The sequence below is a fragment of the Hippocampus bargibanti genome, linkage group LG18 (genome assembly GCF_051943395.1).
Source record: "Hippocampus bargibanti isolate YZ-2025 linkage group LG18, ASM5194339v1, whole genome shotgun sequence".
Lineage (NCBI taxonomy): Eukaryota > Metazoa > Chordata > Actinopteri > Syngnathiformes > Syngnathidae > Hippocampus > Hippocampus bargibanti.
In genome coordinates, this window is record NC_142751.1 from 4,706,875 (window position 1) to 4,719,723 (window position 12,849).

A 12,849-nucleotide genomic window follows, 5' to 3' on the forward strand; every position below is an offset into this window, starting at 1 on the left:
TCTGAAACTTCTGAAACAGATGCATATATAGACCCTCCAGAATGAAAAACTTGTGAGGACCGGCCAAAAGGTCCTCACTTGTCAAAGCAATCCTCACTACGTATGGTATAAATTAATGTTAGTGGTCCTCACAAGACTTGTCATACAAACAGACGCACGCGCATACAAACGCGCGCACACACGCACACACCCCAAAGCATGTCGTTTAATTATTTTATCGACATTAATGACTCGATCAATCAATACATTGTGCTATTCCTCACCCCGGGGGGTCGGCGCAAAGTGAAACAAAACGGACGATGACATCGCCATCCACGCGCTCGCATCAACATAGGGCGAAAGGCAAAGGCACCCCCTTCGCCGCAGCTTCAGTACTGACCAGAGAAAGGGGGAGGGGCGTGTTCTGGGAACGAGACTGTTGCGGTTGCGACAAGATAAGTGCGGATGGTGCAGCGAGGATGTGCAACCAGCCAGAAGACGGGCCGAGCCTTGTGAAGGGAGCGAGGGCAAACAACAAAACCTCCAAGCAAAAAAGGCGTGTTTTGCATTTGTGCTGATGAGTGACTCTGTCAATCCCTTGTACAAAGAATGGATGCACTCAGAGTGGGTCTCCGAAATGATGTGGTAAGAATGCGAAGCATCGGATTTGCTAAGTGGCGTTGACATTGTCACGATTTATGTGCGTAGAAATATGGCATTATCCTTTCTTCTAGCAACGCAGTTATTGCTTGACAGTGATATTCAGTTTGGTTGTATGTCATCCATGCAGTCCATCTATTACACATGCCTGCAAAATGCGTATCATCTCTAGCTTTTAGTCAAAATCCATTCGATATTTGTAGCATGCACATTATCTTTTTATATACGTGAATGTTGTGTGCTGGCGCTTTGCTGTCGCTGATACTATTCAGTAATCACGGTGTTTCAAAGGTGCCATGTTTTCCATACATGACATCATCCTCTTCTCCTGAAATCTAGCTAATGAGGCTCTCCATGCAGCAGATATGCATGAATCAACCGGGAGTTTTGTATCATATCTGCTGATTTTATTGAGATTGGATGCCTTTGAAAAAAGGTGTCCGTTAAGGAGCATTACACTTGCAAAATTGCAAATTTGAAGTCAAGTGAGCCGCCAGTGCGATTGTCAAAATTGTGCATTATGGTAGTGTGGCGCCACTGAGCGACGTGGGCCACCTTCAAAATAAAAGCAACTCAACTAATGCACACGTATAGACAGGCAACATCCGACTTACGACCACCCATACTTGCGAGCACGACCACCAGACCCCTTTTTTTAAATTATAAGGCCTGGCAACCTTACGCGCGAGCAGCCCGGGAATGCTGTTGAGAGCTGCAGCGTGTTTGCAATGCATTTGGGAGAATAAAAACTTGTCCTTCTTGTTTAGATCGAAGAAATAAGATGTTTATTTGCCAGAGCACAGAGAGCAACCAATTCTCTCAACATTGTACAATAACTCTTTTTTTTTTTTATTGCTATCAAATGACCGGATGTCCGCTCAAAATTCAGCATTATGCCGCATTTAATCTTTATTACAGCATTGCACAAAATTAGGATACAAAATAACTATTTCTTAACAAACGTGTAAGACAATTTTGGTCAGCCAGCCAGCCAGCATGTCACTCTTGCACAGCAATCGACCGCATGAGGGCACTGGCCGGTGGAGTATCCACCGACGGGAGGGAGTTGGGAGAACGGGGTAAGGCCGGGCAGAGGGGAACCGGTAGAACACCGGGAACCCAGACCCACACATGCCCGCCCCGTGGCATCCGAATCTGGTCTTTTGCAATTCATTTAGCATCGAGTCTCTGTTCAACATTTTGAATGGATTTCGACTTACGACCATTTAGACTTACGACCATTTAGACTTACGACCATTTAGACTTACGACGGTTTTGTCGGAAAGGAACCCGGTTGTAAGTCGGATGTTACCTGTGGATAAATTTATTTATATATTTATATATATATAAATGTGTGTGTGTGGGGGGGGGGTAATGTGTGTGTGTGCGTGTGTGAGCGTGTGTATGTGTGTGTGCTTGTGTTGAATGTAGTATATGCAGCATCCTATCCTCAACATGTTAGTTCTGCTTCGGCGTTTGTTTTGAGTTTAGAACCAATCATGCAAATGTACAGTGCACTACTGTGTTCATCCCCTCAGAAAATACTCTTGATGCACCATGAAAAAAAACCCTCTACCAAAATGCTCACTGACCTGAAAGTAAATCATGATGTAGTGACATTATTGAGTTGGAAAGTCTCTTTTATCCCATAATGAACAGATGCTCCCCACCTTACAAAAGAGATACGTTCCGAGCGATCGTTCGTAAGGTGAATTTGTTCGTAAGTAGCTTCAGTGCTATATTTTGTATGGAATGTATGTTTAAGTTCAAACACTGAACGGGGAAGTATAAAACACAGATCCTCTAACACATTGGTTCTTAAAGCGGGTTCGATCGAACCCTAAGGGTTTGGTAAGTCGGTCTCAGGGATTCGGTGGATCCTCTGCCGCAGAGGTCCACCGCTCAGTCTTGTCTGCAGTTAGTGGGCACAGTCGTTGAAAGAAGTGTTTGGTGAATGAGCAGATGAAACTGGTGGGGTTCAGTGCCTCCAACAAGATTAAGAACCACTGCTTGAACAATGGTAAAATAAATTCACATCTACTGTAGTACGATGACATACATCCTTGGGTCTTCAGTAAGCCATTACTGAAGCTGCTGGCATGTAATTACTGAATTACGTGCCCGCAACCATTACTTTTTGTTATGCATCGCGTCCTCATGTAGCAACTCCTCCCCGCCCGCATACTCTACACAGCCCATCGTCAGCGAGCTCGGCGCCTCCTCCTCAGAGCGTCAACTGGGAAGACGGAGTTCCTCCACCCCACATACTCCATGCAGCCAATCGTAAGCGAGCTCGGCGGATCGGGGCCTGAAGTCATTGGCAACACTTCAGCATAGCAGGGCGCTGATTGGTCAGCCTTGGTGTCCAACCCTTGGAACCTCCAATGTGTCTGTGTGTGTGCGTGAAGCACAGGACACGCCAATCGCAAGTGAGCTTGGCCGGAAGAAGGAGCGCAATACAAAAACAAAACCTTACAGCTCTCTGTCCGAACATTCCCGCATAAATGTTCGTATGTACCGTTATTTGTAATTTGAATGTTCGTAAGTTGGGGAGCGTCTGTACTGACCTAGTGACCGATTAAGGTCTTTTGCAAACCGCCAATATCCATCCATCCATTTTCCGTACCGCTTATTCCTCAGTAGGATCGCGGGGGGTGCTGGAGCCTATCTCAGCTGTCTTCCGGCACGAGGCGGGGGACACCCTGAATTGGTTGTCAGCCAATCGCAGGGCACACAAAGACATACAACAGTCACTCTCACACTCACTCCTAGGGACAATTTAGAGTGTTCCATCTGCCTGGCATGCATGTTTTTGGAATGTGGGAGGAAACCGGAGGACCCGCAGAAAACCCACACGGGCCCGGGGAGAACATGTAAACTCCAGACAGGGAGGCCGGGGTGGGACACGAACCGGCAACCTCTACACTGTGAAGCCGGTGTGCTAACCACTCGACAAGCGAGCCGCCATCACCAATATTTACTTGATTTTTTTTTACAGATCTTAGAAATGTTGACCAGACCAAGCTGTGCTGGCTAGATTCAAAATGAACTTAGGTAAATAATGACCATGTGATCTGTGATATTTGACTTCAAAATAATGTGTGCCATTTGCTTTTTTGTTCTTCCATGGCTACATCTGTCACATTCGGATTCGGCAGCAGGGGGCAGGGTCGCGCCTACCCGCTTGTACACACCTGCTGCCAATCACCTCGTGATGACACCGGGTATTTAACAGAATGCATTCAGTAGTTAGATCACCGGTGTATTGACGTACCTTGCTACTGCCAGTGCCCAGGTCAGATTCTCTCGACTATGCTTCTGTATGTACCCGGTCCGAGCCCCCCCCCACACCATAGCCAATAATGTAATATGCTGTTTTAGGAAAAAGCACATAACTCCATAAATTAAAAAGATGTGTTAATAATTTATTTTCTATTTTACAGAGCTTTTTTCGATATAATTTGAATGAATAAGCCACCAATCTCAATAGTAAGTGGTGTTGGTGACAGTAACTCTGATTGCCTGAGACAAGATGAGACCACTACTTTGCAGTGAATTGATTTAATTCAATGTTTCTTCTTTTTGAACATGTAAGATTTGAATGCAACCAACTTTACTGAGCAAAATTATAAAAATACAAAAGGCACCACTTATGGCCACTTGTATTTTTTTCCTTTTGTTTTTCAGTGAGGTTTACGTTGACACGAGTAATATGCCCGACCGTGCCGCAGCTCTGAGGCATGTGCCGAATAAACTCCCTTGTTTAGGATAATTTTGAGTAGATCTCTGCTAAAAGGATACACATTATGATAACCAGTGTGAATATGTAATGTAAACTACTGTGACAACAAGATGTATGACTGGTTTTAATGTATTCTACTTGCTGATATTTAAAAAGTTGAAGTGAAAACTTTGTTCTGTAGAACTTGGGTACCAACAGAACATCTCTCCATCAACAAAAATGAATGAAAGGTGTGTCTTGTTCCTTGTTTGTGTGTCAATGTCTAAAGTAATTAGTCTTTCAAGTAACACACGCACAGTCATTGACATCACAACTCCCTGCCTTTTATCACTATCAGCCAAAAAGCGAACCGTTTGGGTGGAAGGCCTCATTGCTTCGATACGGCCTCATATTCCCATCACCAGTTGACACTTTTATACAATTGCAGTGTGCGCATAACACTTTAGATTAGATTAGCCATTATTTATTTCACAGAGGAGAAATTCGCATTTCACAGCAGCAAAGTTATCAAAGGAAGAGGAAAGGAAAGAAGTGGAAACACAAAATACTGTCACGATCTGTTTGGCGACCAACGGGTGGCGCTGTCTGCCCTGCCTGCAGCCGCGCAGGTGTTGGTCATTCCAATCAGTGGCAGTCAAAAGGACTCCCGGCACGACCATCCGGTGTTGGGTCATTGCATTGTGTGTAGTGTGTATGTGTTTGCTGCACCCTGTCAGGTTTGTTTCTCCTCGGCAGACTTTTACTCAAGGTTTTCTTTTGATACTTTTGGATTTTTTTCTGTTCAGATGATTTTGATGTTTTAGATTTTCTTCCTGCTGACTTTATTTTAATACAATTTCTCAAATACAACCTGCTGCTCTCTCCTGCCTGCTTTTTGCGATCCACAACCGCCATCAGCACCTTGCAAACCGTGACAAATATAGGAGTCACTCTTGCGGCGCCATGTTGAAGTCTAGAGAACAACAAAGCAAATAACAAATACTGTGACACAACACAAAAGAAACAGTCAGTCGTTCAATCTAAATCACTTTTGCACCCTCTGTTTTATGAAGCAGTTTGAGATGAAAAAAGAAAGTTTCAGAGCTTCCTTTTCACCAGTGCATCAAGGACGTCATGGTAAAACGTGCACGTCTAAATATTGAAAGCAAACACGATGCTGTACCATCCATTGATGAAGAGATCGTCTCATCTCCTGTCCCACATAATCCGCTTCAATTCCAAGCCGCAACTCACTAATTCACATGGGCATTGGCGCTCTGCGTTGACGCTCCCTTGTTTTCAGCGTCGCCGACTCCTCAAGTCAGGCATCCATCCAGCCGCAGACCATCCAACAGCACTGACCTCTCCGCTGAACAAAGCGGAGCTGTGAAAATGCAGCCCATTGCACCGACCTCTCTGCTGAACAAAGCGGTGCTGTGAAAATGCTGCACATTACAGGCGCAAGAAAGCACAATCACCCCAAAAGTGTCCAACAATGACAGTCAAATGGCACCAACATTCTTCCCATTGAAAAACTATGCTGGCAGACCTATGCTGCCAAAAAGGCGGAACCACTTAGCACAGTCTCCTCCTTGATGAATGTAGTGGCCAAAAATGCTTTTCTTATTAATTCAGCTATTGCATACATTTTTTTCACTCAATAGAAATAACATAATAGGTGGGAAAAATCATAGCGACTTTGCAGAGTAGCTTTTACAAGGTAGTAAGTGACTTAGTTACTCAATTTCCCAGTGGTGGGCCATCTTTGATTGTAATTGGAAACATTTGACCAAGATTGCCAAAATGTTAATGATGCTACATGTTGAAAATCCAGGGTTGATTTTCTACAAAATGTTTAAAAGCGAAGTGAGTGAAATATACTTTTTTAATAACAAGTAATCCATCCTCCTATTATTGAATTACTCCTTTGATTAAACACTTCTTTGTCAACCTGCAGAATAATGTTGTATCATGTAAATACCACCCGCACAGACATTCAAAAAAATATGTTTCTGTCAACCAATACATGACTTATTTGTAAAGGTCTCATTGTTCCTAATGATTTTTGTTGTTTCTCTTCTAGGCAACATCCACAACCATTGCGCTTCATGGCGAAAACTAACGGAATTCTTTTAAGATGACACTCACAGGGCCACCTGACTTATTGGTATCAAGTGCGCATCAAGACATAAAAATTACCCACATCAAGGACAAGAAGCAGCACTGCCATATTTTGGAATACAACTCACAAGAAAACCCAAAACATCATAAATACTCAATGCATTCCCCACACAAGAAGAAGACTGACAGGCATGGAACAAACCCAGATATTGTCTGGAATGCCCTGGATCATCATCAGCGGTACCGCTTTTCTGCTCCAGACATTTTCAACTATCGGTTAATGTCTCAACAAATGGATGACACTATAAACAGTAAGCCTAGCATTCCTGAACAAAAACGAAGAGTTCGGTCAAAAAGTGCGCCTCGAGTCCAAACTAATCTCACCCCAATATCATTTGAGTCCTCATCCTCTGGGAGGAAGGCAAGGGAGTCCCGATGCACCGTTGGAGAATCTAAATGGAGACCTGCTTTCTCACCGCGTAAGGAGCCCGGCTATGCAGCTAATAGAGCTTATGAAGGACATCCTGTTGGACTTCAACCTCAAATAAGTAGTAACAACACATATTCACCACATTATTTAGCGAATACATATGAGGAGGCATCGATGGATAAAACGGCAACCAGCCCTCATGTCAGATGTCGGGTGGACATCAAACCAAATGATTCGGCATTACATCACATTGGACATGAACCGCCTCCTCCTAAAATGGAAATCCCCTGCCAAAGACGCCACAATTGGTGCGGTAGGAGCCTGACTGTGCCCCGCCATTTCTCCTATTCTAGAGTACCAACACACACAGATTCATTGGGTACTGAGAGTCAGCAACCTTCTCAAAATTCATACAGTCTGCCAAATAAGTACAAACACCAAATGGAAGTTCCTTTCGAAGGGATACGTTCTTCTGGACTTGGTATGGAAAACAGAACTCACTACAGTCCTCACATGCCAATGCCAATGTTTTATGAAGATGACGCTAGTAGATATGTTACCACTTCTCCTCCTCAGCCCAGTTCTTATTTTCATGATCAACGTAACACAGGACAAGCCTCCAAAGTGCAATATGTTCACAATCAAAGAAGTCGAGCAGTGCATACTGTGGGTGCAAGGCCTTACAATGAAATGGAGAACTATCCATACATTTTACAGGCAGGGTATCCAAAATCCTTTGCAGCAAATGAGCCAGGGCCATATATCATACAACCGCAACCAACAAGAATATTTTATGGGGATGATCCAAGATATTTTCAAATTCAGACTGCTCCACCAAGGTTTATTTATCCACAGGAGATTCATGCCATGTCACCACAGCACCATATCCCTGCAAGGGCCCATTATACTGACAACCAAAAAAATGTGAAAATTATTCCAGCACCCACAGCTGACTGGTACAGTTCATATGCTTCTGGATATTCCTCTCATCCGGTATCTGATGTATCCCAAGTCACTCCAACCAGAGTCCAAGAAGAGGCTGTATTCATGCCTTGGTATTCTAACTCTTCGAAAGAAACTCAAAGAAGTGGTCCAGATTCTAAATCCTACTCAAGATCATTGGATGATATTCTCACCTCGCATTCAGAGCGGGAACAACCCCCTTCTGTTCAACGGCATCAAAGCTATCATGATCTCGATCCAAGGAAACCTATGGGAGCCTTAGATGACAAACCACAGCCAGTGGTTGTCAATCTCTCCACTTCTCCAAGACGTTATGCAGCTTTATCCATGTCTGATAACTGCTTGATTGACCAAAGCCCTCCAGCAACATCAACAAACACAACAAGCAAACAATGGTTAGTAACTCCTGAGATTACAATCATTGATAATGACTTTCGGAATGGAAATCTTAAGAAGGCTGAAGGCAAGTCTGCTAGTTGGGATATGCTAGACACAAGCACTGAAAGTCAGATTGGTACTAAAGCCTCAACCAAAGAAAAACCACTTGACAATTCTCTTCAACAAAGCCTTGAACAACTTGATGAGCTCCTGGCTGATCTTGTGACCGACTACAAACCGCCCAGCCGAAGGGCAAGTGAGGACATACTGCATCAGTTGAAGAAGCTAATTGATGAGGAAGAGGCAGTATCTCTGTCAAGGAAAAGCTCGGAGGCTGTTGCAGAAGAACCACCTCCTCTTGACAAGCAACCGACTTCAATAAGATTAAATCCAGATTCATTTCAAGATATAGATGGGGCAAGTGATGCAATGAAGGGGGGAGATGAATGCTCCCCCGATCAGAGTCCAGATGAGGATGATACAATGATGTGTTCAAACAACAATTGCCGGAGAACTGAAACTCTGTTCAATGCTTGCCTTTACTTTAAATCCTGCCATAGCTGCTACACCTACTATTGCTCTCGCAACTGCCGAAGAGAAGACTGGGACATTCATAAAGAGAGTTGTGTTTATGGTCGAATTGGCAGCTTGTGTCGACATATCATCAAACACTGTCGTGAGACTATTGAAGTCCACAAAGCCTTCTCCCGTCTTGCCAAAGTTGGTTATCTTTCGCGAGGTAGAGGCGTACTCTTTCTTGGTTTCCCAAACACTGTGTCTTCCAGTAACTTTTTGCAGGCAGGCCTGGATAGTCTACCTATGTCACCGACATACTTGTCCCTAAGAGAGCTTGAAACTTTTAAAGACAACCTCGGAGAGTACTTTAAAGAGTTGCAAGAAGCTGGAAATGAATATGACCCAAATGAATGTTTTATCTTGAATGTATCCATTGCGGTCGGCGAGCAGCTGCCTGATGGACCTTCACCAAGGAATCAATCTCCAGCCGTCAGAAAATATGCAAAGGTTGCTCTGGCTTCTTTTAGCCCTGACAGAAGGATCCACAAGAAACAGGGTGAGATGGAAACCCTGATCCTAACTCCACCGCCAGGAACAGCAGATATTGACAAAGCAGGAGAAGAAGGCAGGAAGGCCAGAGAAATCTGTTTTATCAATATACAACGAGAGTTACGGATTCGAGGAGTGTTTTTACGCCACGAATACCCACAAGTATATGAGCAGCTTTGTGACTTTGTGGAAAATAATCGAAGATTCACCCCCACCACTATTTATCCGATTGATAAGAGGACGGGGAAACAGTTTATGTGTATGATTATGGCTGCCTCTGAGCCAAGAACATTGGACTGGGTAGGGACTCCGCATCTCCTTGATGACATCATTTAAATGCGCATATGTGTTTGTGCACACAAACTACACTGTACCTTTTATTATTTTATCAGTCGCTTTTTTTAACAGAATATTGTATGTAATTTTTAACATACAGAACATACATTTTTTTAAAGTTATTGGTCTGTATTTTGGCTGCTTACTGTTACATAGATAGCATATTTCCTTCACACTGAGTGACTCAATATTTAATAATGCATTATAGAGAAAAGATTCATTGTTGCGTTCTTGACATCAAAGTAAATTCTATGCAATGCAGATTTCTAAGTTAGGGATGACAATTTATACACACTTGCACACAATTTTATTGCTGGTTATTATAATATACGTATTTGGGTGTAGTGCTAGCAATTTAGCATAAATGTACAATGTAAACTAATTTGCAGTAAGGCTAAGAAGAGAAATATTAATTCCTAAAAGGATTAGAATAAGAGCGACTCAAGCAGATCTTTAAAGACCACATGAGAGTTAATTAGTACACCAGAGCAATATTTTCTTTAGATGGATTGTCCGTACATTCATTTTATCATTCGCTAATCCTCAGGAGAATCGCGTGCGTTCTGTACCATATCCCAACCATTCTTCGGGCAGCAAGCAAGAGACACCCTGAATTGGTTGCCAGGCATTCACAGGGCATACATAGACAAACAAGCAATTGCTCTCACAATCACACCTCGGGACACTTTAGAGCACAGGTGTCAAAGTCAAGGCCCGCGGGCCAAATATGGCCCACAACATCATTTTATTAGGACAGGAAAAACAAATCAAGCAAGTGCCATGATGCTTGCTAAAGTCCGACCCAACATTTCAAATTGTCCTATGAAATGTCAGAGATGTTCGATCGGACACTGTGGACAAAGGCTCGGACACAGGAAGATTGTCTTTTACTGCCGGCAGGGGATGCAGCCATTCAAGACAGACACCCAAATTCTGCAGGCCTCTGCCAAGCTATTTATTGAGAGTATATGCAAACTGAAGTGATACATTCGTAAAACATAGCTTTCTCAATTTGAATACCACACCCTTGGATGTCCCAAGCACCAAGAGCTATAAACAAAACAGAAGATAGACATTTGAATTGGTTGTCTTTCCCTGAACCGATAGATTTGTAACCCGGCTAATGACCTCGAGATGTGAAGGAGTAACAAGTCCTAAATTAGTCCTTTGAAGGAATTTACCAAGTCCTAAATTCTGTCCAAGGAAGGAGTTAACCAAGTACTAAATGATATCCAAGGCCAGATCTTCTAGAGCAGGGGTGTCAAAGTCATTTTTTTGCCGCGGGCCACATTGTAGTTATGGTTTCCTCTCGAGGGCCTTTATGAATTTGGGGAACCCATTAGAATATTTAAATCCCTTCAAATATTACATATAGAGCACACAGCAAAACTCGTTTTCAAATCTGAAGTCAAGAATAATGACTTTTATTGTGGTTGACATCCAAAAATATGAAATTTTGGCTCGGATTTTAGCAATCATCATGGAAGTTTGATTTGCTTTCGCGGGCCGAAAAAAAATGATGTGGCGGGCCTGATTTGGCCCGCGGGCCTTGACTTTGACACCCATGCTTTAGAGTGTTCCATTAACCTGCCATGGATGTTTTTGAAATGTGGGAGGAAACCAGAGTACACTGAAACAACCCACACGGGCACGGGACTTGCAAACCTTACTTACAGGGCGGCCAAGGGACAGGTGAGCTTGTGTATTAATGCTCGTTTTACCATGCGTTGTGCTTGGAAGATGAATGAAACCTTGAACTCTTGAGAAACAATAAACTGCCATTCACAGGATCAGCATGTTGCTAAAGCGTCATTCCAGAATTTGAAAAAAAAAAAAAATCCAAAACATGATTTCAAATAACCAAATACTAAAATACTAAAACATGCTCTTTCTCCACATCTGAAAAATAAACAAGAGGAAACAATGCTTGCCGCTAACTGCTAACTGCTAGTGAAAAGGCCAGCATCGACTCCTGAGCAAAAGCTAACATTCATTCAGATGTGTGCAACCGTTACTGTGATAACAGTGACAGGAATTCTAAACACCAAATAAATCATGTCATAAAACTTTTACCATTGATCTCAGCGCGGCTAATCAATCCTTGACAGTTTCTCACCTATTATTGATTGGATTGGATTGGATTGACCTTTATTAGTCTCGCGGTGGCGAAATTTACATTTCACAGCAGCAAAGTTATGAAACGAGGATGGAAGGAAAGTAAGAAGTAGAAAATCAAGATACAGGAGCTGCTGGAAAGGCAGCCAATCTTGCGGCGCCATCTTGAAGCCAAAAGAGCAAAAAAATGATGATTATGTAGCAGAAAACCAAAAAGGTGAAGGTTTATTTTTAAAGAATTTGAAGGAAAAAAATCAGGCAGAAATACACACTGTTCAGTTTGTGAATTCATGAACTTTCACACCTTTTGGTAGAAAATATTATATTATATTATATTATATTATATTATCAAGCCATTTTTTTCCACAGCTTATCTTCATTTGAGTCAGGAGGAACACTCCTTGGACTAGTCACCAGTCAATCGCAAGTCACACACAAAAAAAGGGAGGAAACATTCACACTCTCAACTACTAACATTTCCATTCATTTTCTGAACCACTTTATCCTCACAAGGGTCGCGATGGGTGCTGGATTCTATCCGAGCTGGACTCACTGAACCTAGTCGCCAGTCAATCAACGGCACTCAGTCTGCTCACACCCTCCCTGCTCACACACTCACACACGCATACACAAACATACATTTCTCATAAAAAGTGAGTGTAATGCTTGTGCAAGTTCCACACAGGAAGGCCGCAGTCGGAATCAAACCGTTCACCTCTGCACTGTGAGGTCACCAGTCCACCACAGGCCGACATATTAGAGTCTTTAAATAACATGTCATCATTTTTTTTGGATGAAGAAGCCAGAGCCAATGTTCAGACGAAGGCCCTTTGGATGTGAGTTTGACAAACACCCCGTGCCACTTCCTTTATCATATGGTTTTATTATTTTGTACTTTTGTACTAAAATAATACAAAATGGTTCAAATAATTCATGGTTTGGGCAATATTCATTTAATTCACATTTAGTGATAATGTGAATGAAAATGTATGTCAGTGGGAAAGTGTGCCCCCTGTTGGTTGACTGTTCTGCAGTTTAGGTGGTTGAAACCATTTGACTCAAAAAAAAAAAAAATCTATGC

At 42.8% G+C, this 12,849-nt stretch overlaps 1 protein-coding gene across 1 annotated transcript; it reads left to right on the forward strand.

Moving 5' to 3' along the window:
• The first annotated feature begins 401 nt into the window (after positions 1–401).
• Positions 402–12,088, forward strand: ajm1 (apical junction component 1 homolog). Its single transcript, XM_089020244.1, has 2 exons — positions 402–624; positions 6,444–12,088. Exon 2 carries the CDS (start codon positions 6,498–6,500, stop codon positions 9,651–9,653), a length of 3,156 nt encoding a protein of 1,051 aa, XP_088876370.1. The 5' UTR covers positions 402–624; positions 6,444–6,497; the 3' UTR covers positions 9,654–12,088.
• The last annotated feature ends 761 nt before the right edge of the window (positions 12,089–12,849 follow it).

Bases quoted from the DNA above. Each gene is read 5' to 3' on its own strand.
- ajm1 (XM_089020244.1), top strand. From the start codon at position 6,498: ATGACACTCACAGGGCCACCTGACTTATTGGTATCAAGTGCGCATCAA.